This window comes from Gallinula chloropus (assembly GCF_964237585.1).
Source record: "Gallinula chloropus genome assembly, chromosome: 8".
NCBI lineage: Eukaryota > Metazoa > Chordata > Aves > Gruiformes > Rallidae > Gallinula > Gallinula chloropus.
This window is the reverse complement of record NC_140093.1, coordinates 7,176,358-7,201,442: the sequence shown is the minus strand read 5'-3', so window position 1 is coordinate 7,201,442 and position 25,085 is coordinate 7,176,358. Positions and strand designations below refer to the sequence as shown.

Sequence of the window (25,085 nt, the reverse complement as noted above, 5' to 3'; positions counted from 1 at the left end):
AACAGCTTTGTTCAGAACTGTGCCAGACCTCTGGAGGTGACAGAAGAGGGTACAAATGTGAGATAAATGCATGAACAACATACCATGTCATATAAAGGAAACAACCTTAAGAGCATGGTGTGAAGGCTGCTACCTACAGATGTCCCCAGCTGTATTTTCCCATGGCTGTAGGTACTTGCCCTTTAAGAGACACAGTGACGCTTCCTATGTCCTTGCTCTTCCTCTTGTCCAGGCAAGAGATGCCTGAAACATTTCCACACCCTTACAAACACTGAGCATTCAGTCACACTTCTGCAAATGCCGAGGGCCAACTGGCAATAATGTCATACTGGCTTTGCTCAGGTTCAGACAGTTGTATAAATGAAAGTCAAGAGGAATACCAAACAATTATTTCCCAAGAAACATGAATCTTTTGATCTATTTTTCAAATGAAATACGAGATTTAGAATTACTTACAATGGCTAATTATAAAAAGTCATGTGCTTAATTGAATTTGTTTCAGTTGCTGTCCATGCATTCCTTAATGAGCCTCGGAAGCTCCCTAAGGCTATTATAATGCAGTGTTTAAAATGTCTTCTGGAAGCCACAGTGATCAGAGGTGACCTGCACCCACAATGTTAGAAGTGATAGGTCTCATACCAGAAAAAGCCAGTATTTTCTGCTGTCCATAGACTTCAAAATTGATGGGTTTGCCACTGGAGGAAAAACCTATGCTTGGCTTTTAGCAAAAACTGGTTGGATTTTCAGTACTTCTGTGGTGCTGTGAGCCACAGTTGCTAAGATCTTAATTCTTAATTTAAATCCCATCATAGTGAAAAACCACCATGCATAATTGATTTTTTCTTTTTTTTTCCCCAGTTCACTACTGCATAAATAGATTAAATAAATTTAAATCTCCTGGTATTAAAAACCTAATGATAAAAAGATAAAAATTATTATAATCGTGTAAAAGAAGCAGTTTATAATTTTTAAGGTAAATAACATGAGCATAGTTTATAATCGAAATGGATATTCAGATCAGAAAAATGTTACATATATAATCAAAAGCTGTGAAAGCAACAATATTTTAAATACAGTCTTGAAAGCATTTTATTTCTAATATAACGATGCTATTAAAAGTATATAAAACTTATATATATATTTCTTCAGAGCTGCACTGCACAACTCCAGGCATCTGCTCTAACTGGAGATCTCCTCTTAGCTCATTTTTCCTTTCTGCACTGACATTTGTTTAGGGTTGAAGAAATAACTCTTCCAAGTATTAGGTATGCCAAGAGACTCTAAAGTAGCCTTCCCTGATACTGATGCTACTTCATAGCCTGGAAATTGCTTGCAGGTTCCAATTCCTAAATATTTCACACTAGAATAGAAAAGTGAACTACCTGCTGCAACACAAGGTGTTTATCGACTAACTGAGCCTCTGCATGATACAGCTGAAGGTACACAGCTAGACCTTTATTGATACTAATAAATAATTCGTTAGTTAATACTAAACTTCACTTTGTCTCTCTGTGCTCAGTGAAACTGGTGGGGTAATGGTAAGGGTAAAGGATGGTACCAAAGAAAATCTGGACTTGGGATACAACGGAAAGCTTTTCTTTCTACACCCTCTCTCAGTGCCAGCAGCCTGGTGCTGTCCGGGGTACCTTAAGTGATGCTCTAATAGATTGCAAGCCATTATAAATCTCACATTTCACTCTTCATCAGTTACACTTATGAATCAGTGCTAATCACAGTACTAAGTAAAACTGGGCATGAAAGACAGCACAGTAAAATCACTGCAGAGAGGCCAAAGCACACAGTAACCTTTCACAGGTGGCATTTAATGCAATAGAGTTCACAATTCAGTCTTTTAGATTAGATTAACACTTGAATACATCTCATCTACCTGAAAAGAGAGGTAGGCAAGTGAGACACCACAAAGCTGGCAAAGGAAGAAAAAGAGAGACAGATAGAAGAAAAAAAAATTACAATTTAAAATTTCTCAAGTTCTTGTGGCTAAAGAAAATAATGTATCCCAAAACCACAAGGTTATTTTTCTCCCACAACTTCATCCCTCATTTTCTATCATAAGCACCCAATTACTTGGTCAATGCTTTTGACTTGGCCCCTGATCTTGCATATTTGCATATACAGTTAAGTTTACTCACATGAGTAGCATCACTGGCTGCAATAAAACAATTCACCAAATGCATACATCTTAGGATTGATGGCTTCAGTGTGGCAGGATGTTAAAATAACTTTGTTCCTGAAAGTTTAACAAGGAACTTCATGTGGCAGGAAGAAGAAAAGAACCAAGAATCTCAGATTCTTTAAGTTAAGTTGAAATTAATTTTAAGATGCATGGAAAATGCTAACAGAAATAATCTTTGCTCTGCTCTATCTCTTCATAGTGCAAACACAAGCTGTCCACGTTCTGAAACAAAGAACTGTAGAAAATTGAAATTATTAATTTCAAACTAACACATTCCTTTCTATTACAAACTGTGCCAAATGATGCATTATCAGACTTCTGATGTGTTGCTTGGAATGATTCATGGGACACTGCACATTACGTCTCTCAGTGATATACATCCTGCTGAGATTTATTGACACTATAACATTTCTAAAACTAACCTAGTGTTACACACATGTCATGTCCTGAATTCACAGATCTCAGTATTGCAATACATTCAAAAAAACCCCAACAGGCTTGCAACACCTGGTATCACAAGGGATATATGATTATAACATGATAGTAAATTCTGGTTCTGTCTGTACATCACCACTTTGCGTATGGGCACATGTGTATACTGAATAATTAGTAAAAATTAGAAAAACAACAGCCATTTCAGAGTAGTGCTTTATGGTTCTGGAGGATTTGTGAAATAGCATTTCTATTGATTTGAGGTGTACCAATTCAGGACAAAACTTTGATGCCACTCGCACTAGGAGGTCTCTCCTAGCTGTAACAACATGGAGGTTTGGTGGGGCTTTTTAATGAACATAGAATATTTTTTTCTGTCTGGGCTTCTTAAAAATGTTAGTGTAATACCACTCAGAGAGCTTTCTGCACATGGAAGCAAAGGGAAATAAAATCACTGGATGTCAGCAGTGGAAGCACTCTCCCAAAACTGTGACAGACCTGTATGACTCTCCTCTCAACCTCCTCTGCTTTTCACAATCTTCAGAATCATCTTTCTTGGTTAAAAGTCCAAGTCAGAATTCAGCTTATATTGTTTTAAAGTATTTGACAGAAAGTCTCCCCTCAAAAGGCAGACGATTATATGCTCATAATTCATGAACAGAATTATCCACTAATCCTAAATAACACTGTTCTCCATGATTTTCACTTGAAAATTAAGTATATAAAGCACTAGAAAAGCAAATTTAAAAGGAAAAAATGGGAACAATTATTCTTCTACTTAGAAAAACACAATGTATTACCAGTGTATTACTTAGCTGTGACTAAATCACTTAAAGTATTTAAAGAGTTTTTGTTTACTGCAATCTTTGGGATGAGCTATTAATTTATAAACAAACACTGAAGCTATGTGCTGCACATGATAGACCCAACTATAGAAGACATCATTATCTATCAGGTTTCCTCTTTCAAAAGTGTGTGAGTTCAATCACAGTGGCTATAGAGAAGTCATCTTTGAGTTCAGTAGGAGATTTGTTCTATGAAAAATAGGAAACTGAGTATTAGCAGCTTCCAGGACTCCAAGGAATGGAGCTTCAAATTCCACTTTAGTCAATGGAAATTATGCTAGATAGATGACAGTAAACAGCATGCAGAATCGGTTTTAGAAGTTGTTGCAAGCAACTACCATCTATTTTCTTACCAGAGCAAATCAGTAGGACGTATCTCATGAGCAATAGGCTTCAACAGTAGCAAGTGTTCACAGAAATGTTTTCAGTTATTTCAATATAGGTTGTCATAAAATTGAAAAATAAAACACATCAAAATTTGCATGAGAATCAATGAACATGTGAAGATGGCATCAACTCGCACACATAACCTTTAAACCACTACATCACTGAATAATGTAATATATTTTACAACTACCAAATTAAAATTGATATTGCACTGAAATAAATGCCTTGTAAAAAGGTAGTTACAAATTGCTTCAGTCCCTTTGCAGCTTAATTCACGATCAACATACAGAAAAATTATCAGAGGATATAATAGAAGTTCAAAATTGATTGTCAAAAAGAATGTGTATTCACTTATACATACATTTCCTTTGTGTATGGTATTATCACTTAAAAGAATACACTTAATAAATAAATGCTTTATTAAATTAAATTAGTGCAATCTTCACTCTGTTAAAATCAACTTTAAAAACAGTTTGATCCTGCTGGTCCTATTTCCTAGTGATCTGTACAGCCTTTTACATATTATAACAATTTGAATGTATTACAATCAAATAGTCCAAAAACTAACAGAAATTAAGGAAACAGACAGACTAACCAGTAAGATTCCAAGCTTGACACAGTATATGTGCTCCACTGTCTAACTAAGATTATTACTTGAAAATTAGAAAAGATTTTCCTGAAAACTGTAGAAGAAAGAGGAAATGTTAGTAGAAATAACAATATAAAGAAAACCCACAAATGATTCAAAATTATCATCAGTCATTTTCAAAAGGTGTTGCCTTTTCATTCTATCATCGCTTTTCATACTTCAGAATTTCTATCACTCTAAGTTTCTTAGAGAAATACGGTTCTTCATCTTGATAAACCTCCAATAAACCAAAAATGTTATCTCCTTTGCTCGAGCGAAGGAAAATAACACAGTCTATACAGCTGGTGGTCCCACATAGCCTGTCAATGTCATATTACACTGATTGGTTCTTCTTAAACAGATGCATGGAGTTTCTGAATCAGTGTCACAGTTTGGAAAGTTCTGGGGTGGTTTCTACTCTTTTTGTTAATGACATGTTATTTACAACAACAAGCAAACACCTGACTTAGCTTCACCTCCATTTGCGAATCCCCCGGAATCTACTCTGTTGGGATCATTCAGTTCTTCAAACAGTCCTGTTTCAATAATTTCTTCCTGCCAGGGTATGGGAACAGCACCTGTTGCAAACTTTTTGAAGAACTTCTTATCTTTGTCATCAAACTCTATTCCTCGTATTTCAGAGAAGTCAGCAATGTCTGAAATGTCTTTGGCATAGACAACTGATGGATCTGGCACAAATGGGGGGTCAATAAGGTTTGCCTCTAGCCTATGGAAATTTATGGTTTTGAAGAAACTATGTTTTCTTGGGTCATCATCTTCACTTCTGCAAGAAAGAAAAAGGTTGGTAATCAGTATGGTGTTTTGCTCCCAGATATGTCTTTGTGTTGTAAACATGAAAGTATTTGAAGTCAGGAGCTCTTTTATATATATATATATATATGCATACACACACACATCCCCCCACACCACAATGCAATTCCTTTTTTTTTTTTGTAACTAAAGAATGCTGCATTGCACAACATAAGCAAAGCTGAGAAGCAGAAAACATCCCAATCCCATTATTCATCACTCTCCCTCTCAGGGTAAATTAGTCTGGGCAAGGTGCCATGGAAGAGTTTCAGTGCTGCTTATGGAAGCGCACTGAGATACCCGTATCACAGAATCACAGACTGGCTTGGGTTGGAAGGGACCTCAAAGCCCATCTAGTCCCAAGCCCTGCCATAGGCAGGGACACCCTCCACTAGCCCAGGTTGCCCAAAGACTCATCTAACCCCACCTTGAACACTGCCAGGGATGGGGCAGCCACAGCTTCTCTGGGCAGCCTGTGCCAGGGCCTCACCACCCTCACAGGGAAGGATTTCTTCTTAACATCTAATCTAAATATCCCCTCCTTCAGCTTAAGGACATCACCCTGTGTCCTATCACTCCACGCACTTGCAAACAGTCCCTCTCCAGCTTTCCTGCAGGTCCCTTCAGATACTGGATGGCTGCATATCCAAAGATGCACTTTAACCAGAACTAAAGAGATAGCAAGGTGGGGAAGAGGAGCATTGGCCTTACTGTCCAACAGTGGAAGTCCAATGATTGGCTCTATATTAACTAGGATAAGAATATCTATTAAACTCTAGACTGGGGTGCATGGGGATAATACATTTGAAGAATACCCAGCTGCCTTATTAGAAAATTGGCCACTAACCACTGTAGTCCACCATGACCAGGATGCTAAATCACAGTCTGAAGAATAATAGATGCTGCCATCCAGGCACTGGGGACAATGGAAAAAAATACTATGTTTTCAATGGAAGAACAGCTGCATAAATACAACTATGAATGTATGCATTAAGCCAACAGGGATCAAGACCTCTGCATACATGGGCTTGCAATGTTATGTCTTAACTAGCTAGTGATAGTGCACACTCAAGCACTCCACGAGCCTGATATGATTTATTTATGGTCACTGTTTGCTTGAAGTGTACTAGTTGCTGTTCAAATTAACTAGTGTCCTGGGACACTAGTGAGCTGGTAGCGCTGATGATCCTACTGGACAGGTGCACTCACAAAAATTTCACTTGTTTTTACTTTTTCTTTCTGTAATGAATTAAACCAGAAGCTGGTGAAAGCTTCAAATTGGATTGCTGCGGTGTCTCTCCTCTTGATGCGTTTTCTGACACCACCAAACCTGTAAAAAGTTTAAGAACATCAAGCTACAGGAACGCCATCTACTGGAACCGGCTGGGGCACCTTCCAACGAGCTGGCCCTGAACTTGACATCTTCCAAACTCTTCTAAACTGTCAATTTTGTGTTACTCCATGAAAAAAAAAAAAAAGAAAAGAAAAAAAAAATCACTTCACAGATGTGGCATTTGAGATGTTAGTCCCAAAAGGCTTGAGTAGAAGAAAATGGATACATCTTTCCAGAGTTAGCCAGTGACATTGAGCCTTCAATAAGAGAGTAAAGTATTTTAAAAGGTCAGGTGTACAAAGTAAAGCTGTCCTTGAGCAGCTTTAACTTATGCAACAGGCACTTATGTAGATAACCCAAGGTCTTGCAGTCCTTAGTAGAATTACAGTGCTAATCTTTACATAAGGATGAGCTGTCCTGAATAGTATCACCCTGTTTAAGAGGTACATGCAGGCTTTTATTCTGTATCATGCCCAGCCATGGTATATACATCCTACCGTTTTCTTTCTCTAAGAACGGCACCTAACAGTAAGGAAATCTTAAATAGCAGAAAATTTAAACGAATCTGTGCAATTACCTTCCTTACATTCCCTCCATTGCTGAGAAATAACGTGCAGTAAGCAGGCAGAATGTTTGTAAATGATTCCCTTGACACAGGGAATGTGGTTACAGTAAGTGAATAGTCTGTTCCTTGTTTTGCTTCAGACTTGCTGAATTAACTCGACCAAGTCACTCAAAATCTCTAAATTTCATTTCCCCTACTCTGAAATTTGTTTACTTCACAAAATGCTGTAAGGCTGAATGTCTGCAAAGCATACTGACTTGTACATTAGAACACTCTACCTGATATTATCAAATTTATTTCTTAAATAAGCTTTTAAACTATATTAAAGATAATTCAGATTTCCATATCAAACATACTCTATATGCTGTGGCCTTGCACAGATGTTGGGAAAATTCAACAGACACAACCAGTAGTTGCTTTCATGTAGCAGCGGAATAATAAAAATATGTATATTAATGATATAATACTTTTCATTGAAATTAATTCTTTCAAGCAAATGTGTGACTAACATTTTGCAAACCTGTTCCAAGTGGTTATGAAATATAAGTTTAGAAGACTGTGTATTCCTAGGTAATTCAAATCACAGTGCATTCTAAAGATGTGGACCACCAGTTTCCTTTTTTTTCCCCGGCATTTTACTATATTTGTTTTTTCTATACTGCAAATGTAGACCCCAAATCTGTCTCAGTAGAAATGCACTACATCATTTGTTACATAAGTACAGCCCCCCCAGTGGAATTAGAGATACTACAAGTTAAATATCACAACGCTTTGTTTTCAAATTTTTCTCCTTGTTGAACAGTTACTTGAAATTGCTATCTCAGGGACACACATCCATCAGTCTACATCAACCCAAAGCTGCCTCTGAAGTCCCAAAAATGTTTTGCTTTGTAAGAATTTGTGCCCAAGACTCTTCTCCTCCATTTTCTCCTGGGATGAGTCAGGAAGACTAGAACCTCTACAAGACTTTTTTTAAGCTCATCAGTGAGGCAGAGGGGTTAAGGTCTCTTCACTAAGGAGCCAATGACGCAGCCTTTCAAGTCAGATATCTGCAGGGAAAAGAATCCACACTGCAGATTTGGATTTTTGCCCACATCATTCCAGTAAGTGATACAGCCTAAGATTCTGCATTCAGTCTGCAGTAGCATAGATACAGCTATCTACTTAATACTCTTTACCTTTAGGAAAGTGCAAGAGAAATGGGCTGTTCCCTTCCCCCAAAAATATATAGAGTTTAACTCCACAAAAAACTAAGAAGGGAACACCTATGAGTAGTCTGGGGTGAGGCTGGACAATCATAGTTCTGTGACAAAAGCCCTTATTTCCATATAATCTTCAAAATTCTCTCTTCCTAGAGGTAAAAGAGAAAATTCAGTATTCTCTAGAAATTCATGACCTAACATAATTTTGTGTAACATGTAAAATAATAATACCATTTGAAGCTTTAATCTGGCTTTTACTGAGTTTGAGAAGTAAGGCATACCTGCTTCCTAAGCGATCCTCTGCTTTCTTAGCCAAAAACAGTCGGCAAATATCTTTCACTTCCTCTGTGAAGTTGGCATGTTCAAATTTCACCTCATCTTCCAGAGTTCTTCTTTTAACTTCATCCTTACCGACCTTTTCTTTAAAATCCTTGAATGGTGTTCGTCCAGCAACCATCTCATAAATACTGCACCCCATAGCAAACCAGTCCACAGGGTAGCTGTAACTTTCTTCCTTCAGGATTTCCGGAGCCATATAACCATTTGTCCCAGCCTATTGCAAACACACAGACAGATTTACTATACAATGTCAGCAACAAAATGCATGCAATTAAACAGACTAGACTTCCAAAACATTAGTAATGTAATTGATATATTTTGTATCTAGAAACTCTTTACAATTTATATATATCTTTTTGGCTAAAAACTCCAAGGTATAAGGCTGTTTTAGCACATGCACTATACCTGTCTTTAAACATCTTAGCACACTGGAAAACTGTGTTAAATGTGCTCTTCGAAAGTGAAATGTCTGTGCAATTTCTACCTAAAAGTGCTTTCCTTTTCAATTAACGTTTAGCTAGCTTCTTCCTGTTGAAGATGATGTTGTTAGCTTTGTCCTGTAAACACAACCAGCAAACAATTTGAAAAGATTCAGAAAAGACAAATATCAGACTAACAATCACTGATTCCCTCCCTATTCTGTGGTTAAAACTGGTCCAACACAGGGTCCTGCCAGTGAGAAAATTCTCATCAAGCCAGTAGCTGACCTGCATGAGGAAGTTCTCACCCGCACTCCCTGTTGGCTTCTGGAAGGAAGTACTACCATCAAGGGCCAAGAAAAACTCTTAAAACTACCCTAAGAAAGCAAACCTATGAAAATTATAATTAGTAAGTTACTTGCATTCAGGTGAAAGAACAAGTTCCTATTTCCAAACAGAAAAAACCCTCTAGAATAAAGAGTACTACTACATACAGCACTAACAGACCCTTCTCCAAGAGAAGTGGTGACCGCTCTTTGAGAGGGGAATCTGCCTGCTTCCTTCCCTGGCACATTTCCCTTGGGGCACCGACTGCACAGCGTTCAAAACAGCTCCTGATGCCGCTCTCTCTAGGGAGCTGATTCACCTGGGAGGGAAGAGAAGAGCTCAGCCTACCCATACGCTTCCTGCTGCGCTTTTGCATGACTGAGAACATGAGATTTCAACTGAAACAGCATTCCCTCAGCTGACCCAATACTTCCTGACACATCTGATTCTGTATCTTATTTTATGTGTTTACCAGAAGTTGCTTGAACCTCTTTCATATCTTTTTGAAATTCTGGGACTGATGTATTAGTAGTACTACAATTTAAAATGAAAGTTTATGTTTGTGCTAAATCCCACTAGATTTTTCTGAAGACAGGAATTGTTATTGATACCAGAACACAAGTAGTAACAGAGATTGACTCCAAGGCCAAACAGTTAGAAAAAGGGAACTAAAAAAATGGGCACACTATATATGTGAAAAGTACAGCTCAAGAAATTAATTTTATTTTATGGAGTTTGAGCAACTCTAATTTTTGCAGCCTTAGACATAGTATTTTTGAGTCAGGTCTCCCTGCAAAATTTAGCTCATGCCATTATGCCTTATGGCACACACACTACTGTAAACAATGCAGGTAAGAGGGAACACCTGAGCATCAATTACATCATGAACTTAATGGACAGAAAGTTCAATCCAGTTTGGTTTTTCCTCTTTTTTTTTTTCTTTGTCTTTATTTTTAGGGTTGAAAACCAGAAATGAGAACAAAAGCATCAGCCAGGCTGAAAGCAGATGAGAAGGTTAAAAGCAGAACTGTTGCCTCCCTTGCTAAAACCACAGAAGTGCAGAGGGGCCACATGGGCATTGCAACCGCTGACATCATCCCACAGGTAATGGGCACTGTTTGCATTGAATTTCTCCAAATAAAAGCTAATATTGAGAGATACCCTGACAGTATTACATTTTTATGTTCAATTACTGCTGCATTCAGAAAGGGGGACAAGTGCTCAAATATGGAACTCGGAACCTAGATCCATCTGGCTCTGAAGATGAAACCTAGGAGGTGGGGGGCTGCAAGCAGCAGAGAACATTCAGTACCAAAGGACGTGAGACATTACATCATTACAGGTTAGTGAACACAGACACTAAATAGGTTTCTGGAATATTTTTTGTCCTCTTTTTTTTTTTTTTTTTTACCTTCTGGGAAGCAATAAACATTCTTATTTTTACTGAGATGAAGCTGGGGCGCCAATGCCTGGAAGAACTGATGAGTCATATCATCATCAAAATGTACCCTGACAGCACAGTATGGTCTTTCTGATAAGACATTACTTTCCATCCTTATATGGGAACTGGATAAATCTGACATGGAAAAGTCAGAATTCTGCAATCATAAATGTGTCTCCAGCTCCTATCAGACTACTACTCTTTCTTCCTTCTTGTGTTCTTTCTTCCATAGTTGTTTTTTTTTTCAAAAGAAATCATTGCCAGGTAACTTGAATGTCTTCCACGTGTGTTTTCCACATAACCTTCATTAAGTCACACCATAAAGAACACTGCTTTGACATGGCTCTCATATTTCTCATGAACAGAGAATGCAAGACCATAATCACAGAATCACAGAATTATAGGGATTGGAAGGGACCTCCAGAGATCACCGAGTCCAACCCCCCTGCCAAAGTAGGTTCCCAGGTTGCAGATCAAAAAGGCCACATGACAACAATTTAACAGAAAATAGAGGTGGACCAACAACAGTTTTCCTTCAGAGTAAAGTGAAACACTGTGGATGAGATTACCATGAAGAACAATTAAACCTGAAAATTCTAAATTAGTAGCACTGAAATCTTTTGAGTTGCTATTGAGATGATCCAGCTCTGCCTGAGAAAAGCCTGGAAAAATATTGTTCCTCTGAGATGTCAAACCATTCCAATTCAGAATTTTATGAACTGTTTTTCTCAAGGAATTTCATCAAAATGTGAACCTAATCTTAAACCAAAACTCTCCTGAGCTTTCCGACAATTCGTAACGAACAGGCTGAGAAGTAGGAATCTAAACCTAATCTCATAATCAATCCCTGAGACTCAAAACCCACTTCAACATTACCATTGTACAGCAGAAACAAACACATTTCACAAGTAGTCAGCAGTGATGTTTAAGGGGAAGAAACACAAAAACAGGGTGGGGGGAGAAATACATAAATCTCCACCATCTTTCTTTATTATTTATTAAAACAGCAATCTGAAGAAAGGGAGAGTTTAAATTTTATTCTTTCCCACCAATTTTGACATATGTGGAGCTTTAACAAAATGATTTGCTAAGAAAGATGATAAAACCATAAGCATTTGCTGCATTAGGGAACACAAAAAAAGACTCAGTCAACCCCCGGAACTGGAAGAACACACATCTTTCAAATGAAGATTAAATTCTATCTTTGGGGAGTAGATAGCATTAGAGGGAAGCTAAAACCTAATATCCCTGCACTACTCATTACAGAGAACAAGATGTCAAAAATCAGATCATCTTTCAAGGGAAAGAGATCCTGTGGCAACATGAAAGGCAGCTTCAGTGACTCAGGAGAGGTTTATTTAAGTGGGTAAACCAGAAGCTTAGTGAAGGGAGTTTTTAAGATGTACAATACTCACTAGCAGTGGTGAGATTTGAGCAGCAAAAAACCAGCATATTAGCTGGAAAATGTAAAAGGCCAGAAACAAAGGAAAAGATATCACAAAAAAATTCAATTGCATTATTTTTGAGAACAGGTCTATTTTCCATTGGCTGGTATTGAATATTTAATTGCCTTGGAATTATCTGAACATGCATTAGAATGGATACCTCTAAGTATGGGTTACTGGTATGTTCATCACAAAAAACCCCAAAACATTTGGTTTGTGGAATATTGCATTTGTTTTCACTCAATAAAATTTAAAAGTAAATTCAGTTACTCAGTATTAACTGAGTAACATTTTTTCTTAATAGATATTATTTTGGATAGGGATAAATTTCTCTCTTCTAATGGAGACAGGGAAAATAAACCCCCAAGCTCGGAAAGCTGAATTCTTTTGTTGTCACTGCTAGGACGTGCATTTGGTTTTGACTTGAGACTAAACTCAAGCATTATCTTCTTCTCTCCTGTACAGATTGTTGCATGTGTTCACTGCTCAAGTGAACTTCAGAGACACATAAACATTGAATTACCCTGGAAGTATCTAATGGGATGCAATAAAAAATATGTATCACAAAGGAGAGAAAGACTGTTACATTATGACAACTTTTTTACAGAAGGTAGAAATCAAATGCTGTTTCAGAGGCACACAGTGCAATGCTAATTTTTGCTTGGTCTCCATCTAATACTGTCTTTTGTGATGATGAGCAGGATGCCTTACTTGTATGTACTGTTTGAAATATAAAAAATGGTCAGTTTCAGTCAATTAAGTGTCAGTGAATTCAATTTTAGTTGACTTGCTTTTTAAAAGGGTTCTTTCTCTATTTTGAAGAAAGCCCAAAACACAATTTTCCAATAATGTTCTAAAAATTAATGGCCAAGTGTTGTCCTTCACATTAGTGAAGGAGTTCTGTTAAGTGGAATCATTGCTTTGAGTGTGGTTTGACAGGGCAGAGTAGAAATGACTCGTGAAAGTATACAAATGTTTCTTTTGTGAAATGTGATCTTGCATTAATTTTTAAAAAGTCACAAATTCTAATCTTTTAATAACATAAGATGTGATCCTGAGAAGCGCTAAGTGCACTCAGCTCCCAGTCAATGGGTATTTGGCACACCACAACTCCAAGCAGAACGTGGCCCACAGTGCTAAGTATGCTCACACATCCTATTTAGATGGCTGTCCCAAGGAGGGAAAGTCCCTTGAACATGGTCCTTATCCCAGCTTCTAGCAGATGCAGGGGAGAAAGACACAGAACTCTCTGGAGCTTTCACCAACACAGACACAGGCAAATGAGGAGAAACGGGATTTAAATCTCTCTACCTTTTCCCACAGATCTCTGCAAAACAAACTCAATTGATATCACAAACCAAACAGTAAAGCAAATCAGAATGTCTATCTTTTGTTTGCCATGGCACAAGAACTGTTGAACAGAGGAAAAAAAACAAGCTGAGTTTAGCTCTATCAGCTGTTTCCTGGGGCTCGGTCCTTCCTTCCTCCAAGGGGTGCCACTGCCTGCTTTGTTCTCTTGTCCAGCTGTTCCTCCACTCCTTCAGCAATGGCCTTAGCAGACCCTGCAGGAATGCAGGAATGGGCCACAGAAAACTCTTGTCTGTACACAAGCTAATAGGCCCTAGTTGTAGGGAAGAACAACTGATCTGCCTCTGTCACTCACTTTACAATCTTCATTTTTCTCCCAGGAGCCACTGTGAGCAGGAACGGAGCGTAATTCAAACGAGCCACAGAGAACTGCAGCTCCTTCCCACCACATGTTCATACAGCAACAGGAAGACAGTTGATCAAATGAACAGGCAACTGTCTTTTAAAATAAGTAGTAAAAATAAAATCTAATTCGGACAAAAGACACCCTTGAAAAGTCTCACAGAACAATGATTCTGGCATATTGTTAATGCTTAGCAAATGGAAGGACCTCACGATGGGATGGTCCATCACAGATGGATGGGCTACTGATTCAGAACAACACAAGGAGGACTGACTGTTCAGAGTACCAGGAAAAGATAATGAGAAAGGCTGTACAGCAACTTAGGTGCTACTGAATCCCACATGCTTAGACAAAATTCAAGTCCAAAGTTTTTTTCATTTTCACACTGGAAGGTAATTTTAACAGGGTAAGCTGTCTGCCTTAAAAAAACCCCACACCCATAAAAGCACAAAAGGGACAAAACAAATTTCTGCTATATTAGAAAAAAAGGAAACCTGGGTTTGAAAAATGGTCTCTGGGTTTAAAGTCACTAATTGTAATTGTAAAAAAATTCCCCCATCAGTTCCTAGTCTTTTAAGGTTGGACATCAGTAGTCACTGAAATCAAGGAAGTTGCACAAATGAAGAGAAAGCCACTCCTGCACAGTAACAGCAGGCTGCCTCTGTGCTCACACTTGGGAAGACAGACACAGTTGCAGAGTGTTTTTCAATATATATTCTTGATGTTGAAAATTAAAGGGATAAATGGCTTCAGGACAGGCCAGTAACTAGGCATCGATTATTAACTTCCAACTCTAGAGCATCCAGTGTCATCATCGCATGGAAATCACTATCATCTTTGCCTCAGATCCCTTTTGGAGGTAGAACCTGCTAACATCCCCACCTTGGTGAAGTGGGAAGTCATCAGAAGAAATATGCATTCACAGACAGTGAAGCGATCAGCCGTTACAGGAATGGAGCATACAGGACAAGCAGAACACTTGTTACAGACTCATAACCACACAACTAGAATTCAAGAAGTAACAAGGTTCTCTCTATTTCCCTTTAAATTTCTCCTGACCATTTCCCATCTTTAATGTGGGAATAGTAATACATAATTTCAGAGATGTTTATGGTTTTACTATTTAATGACTACAGAATTTTGTATAAACAACATAAATATGGGAGAAAATTCTCCATCTGCTTAGTCTGTGTGTATTTTGTGGAGCTTTTTATAATGACTGCAAATGCAGTATTAGAGCAGAACGTGTAGGTGGTTTTCTCAAAAAGGGAACATCCAAGAGAAATTTGGTGCCAGGGTGACTGAGGGAACAGGGCTGCAAGGTGCCCAGAGAAGAGCATCGGCCCTCCAATGCAGGTACTGCAGGGCTTCCAGAGACAGAAATGGTTTCTCTCAACAGAGTTCTCTTCCATCAGTAGTCCGCTCTCCCTCCAAACCTAGCTAAATCCTTAGACCCTGTAAGATATTTGGCAAGAGTCCTGCAGCCTAGTTACACATTGTGTTAAGCACCACCTGCACACATTTTGAACCTGCTACCTTTCAACAAGCAGATTTTACACCTGAACAACAAGCAAAACCAAGCCTACAGTTTTTATTTGCTTGCATCTGTAATCTCAGGATTTTGTTTTGCCTTCATAAAAAAGTGATTATATTTTTGTTAACTGAAACTCCTCATCACAGTAAGTGGAATGCCACATGCGGTCCAATAGGAAGAAAAGTACAACATTCCTCACCATCCTGTTGCTTACAATTCCTGCAATACCACTTCTGGTCAAAAATGTCAAACCAAGAGTTCAAAGAATTACATTGTCAGCCAAATGTTTCATTTCTAACCCAAGAAATTAAAAACACCTTCGACAATTTTGAATCAAAAAGTGGCCCACTAGATGATTTGCCAAAGAGATAATTCATAAATGTATATTACTTCTCATAACAAATCATGAGCCTTGAGAGATAAAGGGACTAAGCAGTAGTATTTAGTACTTACAGAGCATTTTTCATGTTTGAAGAGTTTAATTAATCTTTCTACCAGCTCTAGGAACTTGATAAGGGATCTTCTATCTTGCTCTTTTATAGAATATAAAAATACATAGCATTTATTAACTGTCAGACTAATCTGAATGAAGAACAAGTTTACAAGTCATGAAGAGACCTGGTGCTACATTGTAAAGGGCTCCAATGTCTTCCCAGACAGAAAAACGTCTCTCATGGTTGGCATGCCCTGTGTAGGAAAAGCATTTCATGGGACACATTGCATTCTCCTAATTTTAGATGACTACAGTATCCTTTCTGCCATCTCAAAACTGCAGGAGGCAGAATGATCCCACAAAATCAGTTTTGCTCCCTTCACTCTCATGATTATGGCAGTCACAGCTGATGAGGTTGCACCCTGTAAAGTACCCGTTTCAGAGATTAAAAGAATCTGAAATACTTGTCATAGTGACACATTTCCCAACAACTGCCACTACTGACATTTTCAAGAACAAAGTTCTGCCCGTAAGGCGATCAATTCTGCAGGTCATACTTGGGAACTCACAAGCAGAATGGTGATTCTGAAACTGTAAATAGCAGGAAGTCACTTCAACTCTGAGCAAATGAACGACTGTCAATTGTCAAAGGGCAAAGGAAGAATAAATTTTTTGCAGAATCCTATCCATTAAGAATGCCACGTGATGATAATGGCCAAAGGTCAACTGTAGAATACTTTGCTGAGTTATTTTTTTTTTCACAAGTCTATCTAAACCCTCCTCCCACTTTTCAACTGCCTTGAAATTAAATCCCAAGTTGCAGGAACATCTAAATAGATTTCCTTCTGTTTTCCTAAGAAATAGAATCTTATAATAAACAAACATACAGGAGGGCAAAAGGACATTTTGAGTAAGATTTTAACCAAAACATGTTTTTCCTATAAAAATATTATGATGTCCTTCAAATATATAAAGCATAGCACTGAAAAACTGTGAAGAAGCCCGAAACCTCCGCAGATATGAATGCACTTTTATAAATACTACAAAAATGTTTGTCTTGTTTTTCACAGTTGTTATGTTAAAATCTAAGCTCTCTGGCTCACATGCATCTGCACAGAAGTACTTCAAAATTTACATGCCACAGTTGCTTTGCACAGTAAGGGCAGAAAGCTCTTCCCAAAATAAACAGCAAATATGCACCAACTTCTGAAAAAAATGGAATTAAGTTCTCTCTATTTCAATATACAGAAGATACGAAGGTCCTAAAGAAAAGCCCATGCTCACTTTTCTTAGAACCGTCCTCAGAAAATTAAGTAGTACTACTCTTTCAGCTAAGGCCAGGAGCATTTGACCCACATAAAACAAGTGAATTTGGAGTCATGCGAGAAAAAGTCTTAGAGACTTCAAGAAGAAGGATGTCAGGTCGAACTGTGCAAATGGATAAACTTGGGATGGAGGCTCCTCATCTCTGTTATATGCAAAAGCCATCTTTGCAGGCTCTCAGTTTCTCATTGTTGCCTATTTCCATTATATAAAGCAAAGGGAGTATCAACATTTTAGAAGGCCTAGTTTTAAGACACAATCTAGTTTATGCATGGTATGACTGCATGAGAATAGATGCTACAGGCACATCTGTATGAAAAGTCATAATGATATTTCTTCTTCAAGTCCTGAATAATTATATTGTCACTGGCAAAGGGTTTATTTCTGTTTCCAGTGATGTCAGTAAGAATGCTGCTGAGTCAGTGTGCATGTACACACTTCTAGGTAGATCACACAGGTACATGTATGAGCAGATCCTATCTAATTCATGTTTGCTGTAGTTTTCAATTGCCTTCTTTTATTTCTAAGACTGTTACTGTTCAGATTTACATATTTTAAATGTTTTTAGTGATTTCTCCACTCAAAAGCCAGCTAACACTTCACAAAGCAGCACACAAGTGAAATTTAAGTTCTCAAAACTCTGTAATTATTACTGTTCTGATTGCATACAGATGTGCAAAACGACACTGACATGGAAAGCCAGACATTTCTACTTGCAGCTTTAACAACTGAAAACAAAGAAAGAAAACTAAAGCTGGGTATCCAACTCTCTCTAAATCTTTGTAAGATGCATTATTTCTGAAAGTAGGGTGTTTTTGTTTATAATAGTTACAGACTATTAGCAGAAAGCATCCAAATATTTCTCAAAGGGAGTGTGTGCAATGACAATACTTAAAGGATACCAAGGCTACTTCTTCAATTACGTAAGTATTAAATCATCAGCTGCACAATGCTTTTTCTGCAGCATAAATACACATGACTTTGTAAGACCACCACATTGAAGTCACCCATTTAAAGTTCAAAAAACCTTTCCACCCACTCTTTGTCTGGTAAACAGTACATCACCATTATAGTTTGATATAAATCTTCACTGAAAACTTGGAAAATGTCTAAAACAGGAACTCGTTATATAGCTTATCACTTGTGCCATGTGATATCCTAATCACCTAACAAGATTACAGAAGGGATTTATGGACCCCCCTCTGCGCTATGTGTGATGTGCATTTATACATACATGGGAGGCCTGGAATTTCTGTGATGCTTTGAACACATAACAAATTTATCTTTAATGACCTACATACCCATGAGAGGTGCACAAAACTTTCAGAATGCATCAAAATACTGTATTTTTTGCAATCCCAAATGACATAAATACCCAGATAAATCCATACATTAGATACCATGGAAGTCATCACGTGATATTTTTTACTTCATAATATATAGCAAAAAAAGAAACACAGAAGGAAAACAAGGCAGAAAAGTGTTGCTTTGTTTTACCATCTATTATGTATTAAGAGACGTTTTCATACCAGATGAACATTTTTAAGCAGGTCCCTTATCTCTGATATCTACCCCATAGTTGGCTCCTCCTGATGTACAGAAGAGCTTTCTATTTTGTTCTGCTTATTCACAAGGAAGATGCACTTTAATACCCGAAGAACTAGAGAAATCATGGAAAGATTACCACTCAGGAGGAAAAACTGAAATTATTGAGATTTTTAGACAGTTGTGAAGAACCCTTCGTTATCTTATGTTCTATTTAGTTCACACCTGCAGAAAACAATTTGGAGGAAAGCACTGTTTGAGAAGAGGCATCATTCTGCTTTTGCACTTAAGAGTGTGAGATGAAAACTCTCCATACTCAGAATGAATACAATTTGGCAATGAAAGTAGCTATACTGAATAGAACCATAGTTTGCAATGTAGAAATCTGTTCAGCGTGAGTAAACTGTTAAAATATGACCCAGAAAAGCATATTATCTTTTTTCCTCTGAAACAGTCCTTCAGTAAAATAGGGAATAGAAAACTTGCTGCTACCAATATTTCTAATAGGAAAACCAGTAAAATAACCAACTACTCAAGCTCTCCAGCTTTCCTTAGACGGCGGGATGTGTGTGTTGGGGGGTGGGGTGGTGAAGAACCTTTGTTTTTTAATATATCACCTTACAGAAAGGCCACAATAGATACAATTTTAAACATTATTTCTACCTTACATTTAACAAATAAACTATATTTATTGTAATCTGTGTAAGACTGGCCAAGTAAAATTATCTTAACAGATGAAATAAATTACTGCTTATTTCAAAAACCATGGTTTGATTTGGTTTCAAAAAACATGGTTTGATTTGGTATTAGGGATATTAGTTAATTACTCTCAGGAAGTATAATGACTTGTGAATATGATTAAAGCCAAGTTAGGCATTATTTTCACAGTGCAACAGAACAGTGTTTCAAGTATGATGACTGAAGAACCAGGTCATCAGAGGTTACAAGGCTTTAAAGTCAGAACTGCTGGAGAAATGAAGTTCAACATATTATAGTATCTGTTTAAAAAGGATTCTTTGCAAATAGATAAATGAATTGAAATGAAAGGGTCTCATGTTATAGGTCAGTAGCATTTTCTTTAATTAGCGACTGAAAATTGTGAGCCTTAAATCATCAATTTAGACCATCAACCAAAAGTTAGGAACAGCTATGTAATGTTAGGCACTTCACTCAGATACACAGTACAATACAAATTTGGACTGGAGGACTGTATTTTCTGCTTTTGCTTATAAAATTGCCCTTATAAAAGTGTGCCTACAAAATACTACAACTGGTTAAATTTAATAAACCTGCCTTGGAGATTTATTTTTGGGGTGAAAAAACCCAAGCTTACACCAGTATCTGCTCTCAAGTTTTCCAAATTATAACAATTTGGTAGTCATATTCAAAAAGCATTCTATGATAAAACCTTTCTACCAACTTTGAAGTGCAATGCAACTGTGATTAGTACATAAAAATTAATTGAACAGCACCTTTTTTACTTTATTACATGGGTAAATGGTGAAGCCTAATGCAACAAATTTTGTAAAGGTCTTTTTAGGTATGTGTATGACATTACCATAAATAATAGTGATAACATGATCATATAATGTTTTTAGTACCAGCTTTCAAATTACACAAATAGGGTCCGTTTATAGAAATGTAAAACAATACTGGGATTTATTATTAATTCAACTCCCTCATAGTTATGATGCATAAAATCACATCAAAACACCTCTTTGTTTTCTTCCTTCTCCTATTTCAGTTTCCTGTACGAATAAAACCCCTTTAACACATCCCTTGTCCCACACTACAATCATGTAGCATATTATTCATTGCCATTTCCACTCCAATAAAAGCACCCATGTAACAGCAAATAGCACTTCTAAAAACAGTGAACAGCAACAGAACAAAAGATCATTGTAACTTGCTAACATTGTCATAGAAAATGAGGAGAAACACCACTCTTGCCCACTACTTCTCTGAGATTCTACCTTAGCACCAACAGAAGTGGTTAAACATTACTAAATACACTCCTCCATTATTACCTTTTTCTTCTGCCAGAATTAATTTTTGTGATGATAACAACTTCATGCATCTGTCATTTGCAAAACACTGTAAGGTTTATAGCTTTGGATTCACTGATCAAAATGCCATCTTCACAAAGCCACCTTCCCATTTCTGCTAAGTTCTACTTAAAAACCTGCCTTAGCTTCCAAAGAAACCATATTTTCAGGTCTATGACATAATGCAGTCTCATTTTAAAATTATTTCCTATCTTAAAATACATCCATTTCCTTATTTTCTTTCACAAAGAACTGAAAACAGTAATATCACCTTTTTTTTCCTCTAAACTACAAATTACTGTATTAAGCCACAAAGTAAAAAGACCTGTGTTTGCATCATTCAAGCATGACGCAAAAGGATACTTGCAGGTCCTCTCTCTTCCACTGAACTTCTACAAAGTAACTTAAAAGACTCAGGGAGTTCAACATATGGCCCTCAGACCAGTTTACAATGTTGCTTCCATATCTTCATATTCTTAGTGTATGCCAGAGACATTCACACACCATATCCATTTTTATGCTGCAGATACTTTGGGAGAAATATGCTTTTTTCATAGTTCACTTACATCAATACACCTTTTTTGTGTAAAGCTCATGACATCATTAGAAATCTGGATTAGTTTGGGATGACCACAGGCACAGCTAAAGTTCTGCCCAGTAATTCACACTGCAAAACCCAGTTGGTCACACATCCTTCTCCCCACACACATACAGACATTTGCAAACTCTCATAAGTCTGCTAATTTTTTTCAGGAATGAATCTGTGGGAGGAAGGAAAGTCAGCAATGGTTTATGGTGCAGCACCACGAACACCTGCAATAGGAGCTGTAGCATCACTGAAGACTAATCTGGAAGAAATTCTGTTGCTCTAAGAGCAAAAACTGAATACACACAGAGCCGTATCTTTGACTGCTGATCATTACATGAACAATTACTTGGTTAAACTCCTGACTATGCATTGTAGCTCAAGGCACAAGGCTCTGGTGCTAGCCTCTCTAAAGTGACTCCTTCAAGAGTTTATCTTAAGAGAAACAACAGGTCAGTATGGTTCTACTGTCTTGGTGTAAGAGAAGTTATTTTACTACATATAGCGTCCTGAGAGTTAATTACCCAAATCTTCTTACCACCTGTCTCTTAGAATGAAATGACCACGTAAGGTCTTTAGCAAAGCACAAATCCCAGGGAATTAACTCTTGGACTCATAATGCATTAGAAATAGAACAGCTTCCGTTCCCACTGCCCATGTTCAATGAAGCTCTACTCACCCTCTGAGTGATGCTTTTTCCCTCTTTGACTTGCACTGCCAGTCCAAGATCAGACAGTCTGCAGTTACCATTATCATCCAGGAGGACGTTTTCTGGTTTCATATCCCGGTATACAATCTTGATGGAATGGAGGTGCAGAATCCCACAGGTGATCTGAGCTGAGTAATAGATGACCCTGTTCATTTGTAAACCCCTTTCTCCCACATTGTAGATGTGATACTTCAGATCCCCTCCATTCATGAGGCTCATGACAAGACACAGATGGCTTTTGCTCTCATAGGCATAAGCTAGCGTGACTATGAAAGGGCTGTTAACCTTCTCCAGGATCTCTTTCTCCAGCAGTGCCATCTTCTCTCCACCTTTCTTTTTCAACCTCTTTTTATCCAGTTTCTTGCAGGCATACATCTTGCCAGTATTTTTCACCTGGATAGCACAAACCTAGAGAAGCAAGATGCACAAGGAATGAAGGAATTCGACACAGACTGGAATATCAAGGGCAGTAATAGGAAGGAACTGGGGAATCATGGATGCCTGCTAGTAGCTGCTGATGCTAACTTCTGTGGCAGAGGATATTAGCACAGAAACTAACTGGAAAAAAAAAGCATACAACATGTTTTGTTCCTGACCACTATATAGTGGACCTTATGCAAAATTCTCGAGGACACCATTAGTAGACATGTTGTAGCAAGTAAAATGAACAAGGACCCACTCTCTGACCATGAGCATAGTGGCATATACAGCTTGTATCTGCATAGCTCAACTCTCTTTCATCTCATAAAAAGGTAGCCTCATTCATAGTGTGTTTTTGGAAGAGATCCTCATCTGCACTATCCCCTAAACTACACCTAGGAATTATCTGGGAGTGTGTGGGCCAGCACTGCTTAAAACAGTGACAAGGACCAGGCTAATAATTAACTACATGAGTCATCATGCACCCTTTGTTAAGAAGCCTGCCTTTTTACTACCATAGACACAGAAAATACAAATTTTCAAGTAGCTTGTCACTAACTTGCATCTGAGGCCTGTAACTGTAGTACAGATAACATGACCAGCCTCAGTTCTGGGAAACAGGCAACCTGAAGGAGTGAGTTTTGCAAAACCTTAAGACAATTTCTTAATCCATTGCAACATTCCTCTTTGCAGACCCACCTGCTGATCTTGGAAGGGAAGGGATGAGCTCTTACCTCTCCGAAGCCACCTTTGCCCAGCACTCGGAACTCATAGAAGTATTTCTCAGTTACTGGCTGCTTCTCAAAAACTTTCCACTGGAGGAATTTGTCATAGAAGGGGCTGGTCTGGAAGTCCTGGAAGGGCTTGCCTTTAAGGAAGAGTTTGGTTTCCTCCTTGGCCAGCTGCATGACATTCTCATAGTCTTTCGCAGTAGCTTCCTGGCATTTGCTAGCCAAGTCAGAGCTCAGAAAAGCCAGGTAATTTTTGGAGCCTGCCTTAAGAAAATTTGTGATCATATTCTCCATGGTAGTGCTCTTGACATTATCCTCTGCCAACTCCCAGTTTGACACCTCATCCAGGAAGTCCCTAGCTACCAAATTTTCTGGCACTGTCTCTAAGAAGTCTCTGAAGAATTTCTTGCCGATGGGCTGCTGCTCACAGATGCTGTCATAATCAGCAACAACAGACTCTCTAACCTCTCTGCACTGATCAACCTTGGGCAGCGAGAGGCTCTTACGTCTCTTTTGCATCTCTTTGGTGTCTCCATCTCCACTCTTCCTTGCCTGCAGATAGGCTGTGTTGGCAATCAGGTTGTCGAGCCCCCCCATGTCACACATCCTGGCAAGCTCTTGGGGTGGCAGAGCCTAGTTGAGACAAAATGAGTAACCAGCCCGGGTGCTGTGCTGCAGCTGTCCTGCAGGTCTCCCTGCCAGTGGTATGTGTGGGCTTTCTGAAAACACCAGAAAGACTAACTGCTTTTGCATTAAATACCTCTCAAGGATTTTCACTAAGTACCTTTAGGTATATGCACCATTTGTGGAAAGTGATTGGTAAGAGGTTTCTCTGTAAGGAGCTTTGAGTTTGCTATGTATAGCTGAAGGATGACATCCTAGGCAAACCTTCTCACTGGCAGCACCAAACACATGCAGTTCAGCTGGTGTTATTCAGAATGGGCCCAGGTAGCCTTTAAGACTCCCCCTATACACACTGCCCGGCTGCTGAGAACATGCAGAGATTCCTGGCTGCAACACATGCACACTCCAAACTCAGTGGCACTGCCCACGTTTCATAGGACAGTCTCCTATCTCCCTCGCTCACAGAGAGCACCAATGTACCAAGAATTACATAAGTTGAATCTGATTTTATGAAAAGCATTTATCACAAATCTGCCATGCCTGAAAGAGTTGACATAGACAAGTATGAGTCACTGAGGTTACTTTATCACATAATTCAGTCCTTTAAACATCCAGAGTTCCAAAACTCAAGTTATGCTCAACAGCAAGACTATGAGCTCCAGAGACACTTTGTCCAAACCCTGATGCCTCATGTGGCTCTGTCTGAGAGGATTAAATGCAGAGGCTAAGACCTGCTGCTGGTCTAAAAATAATGATCCCTATATGCAAACCAACGTAAGAGTTCTGACTTGACGTCCTACCCACAGAAAAAGGAAAAACACTTCAAACAAGCAGCCCAATCTTGCCAGGACACTTCCACATGTTGATCTGGCCTCAGCTTATTTTCCCTGCAGAGTTTTAAGACAGTAAAAGTGGCAGGATGAAAAGGTAGGAACAGTGTATGGCTGAGAAGGCATCAACAAAGGGACAAAGCTGATTATAATCAAGTGAAGGCAAATTCCACCTGACTTCATTGCCAGCCTACCAGGAAGCCTGTGCTCCACTTTTCTTTCCCCAA

At 38.3% G+C, this 25,085-nt stretch overlaps 1 protein-coding gene across 1 annotated transcript; it reads right to left on the bottom strand.

The window, feature by feature from the left end:
* Nucleotides 1–4,927: 4,927 nt before the first annotated feature.
* GRK7 (G protein-coupled receptor kinase 7) lies at nt 4,928–24,157 on the bottom strand (the record flags this gene model as incomplete). Its single annotated transcript, XM_084267457.1, has 4 exons — nt 23,408–24,157; nt 22,224–22,661; nt 8,678–8,949; nt 4,928–5,270 (listed from the first exon to the last, which is right to left on the bottom strand). Exons 1-4 carry the CDS (start codon nt 24,008–24,010, stop codon nt 4,928–4,930), a joined length of 1,656 nt encoding a protein of 551 aa, XP_084123583.1. The 5' UTR covers nt 24,011–24,157.
* Between the last annotated feature and the right edge of the window lie 928 nt (nt 24,158–25,085).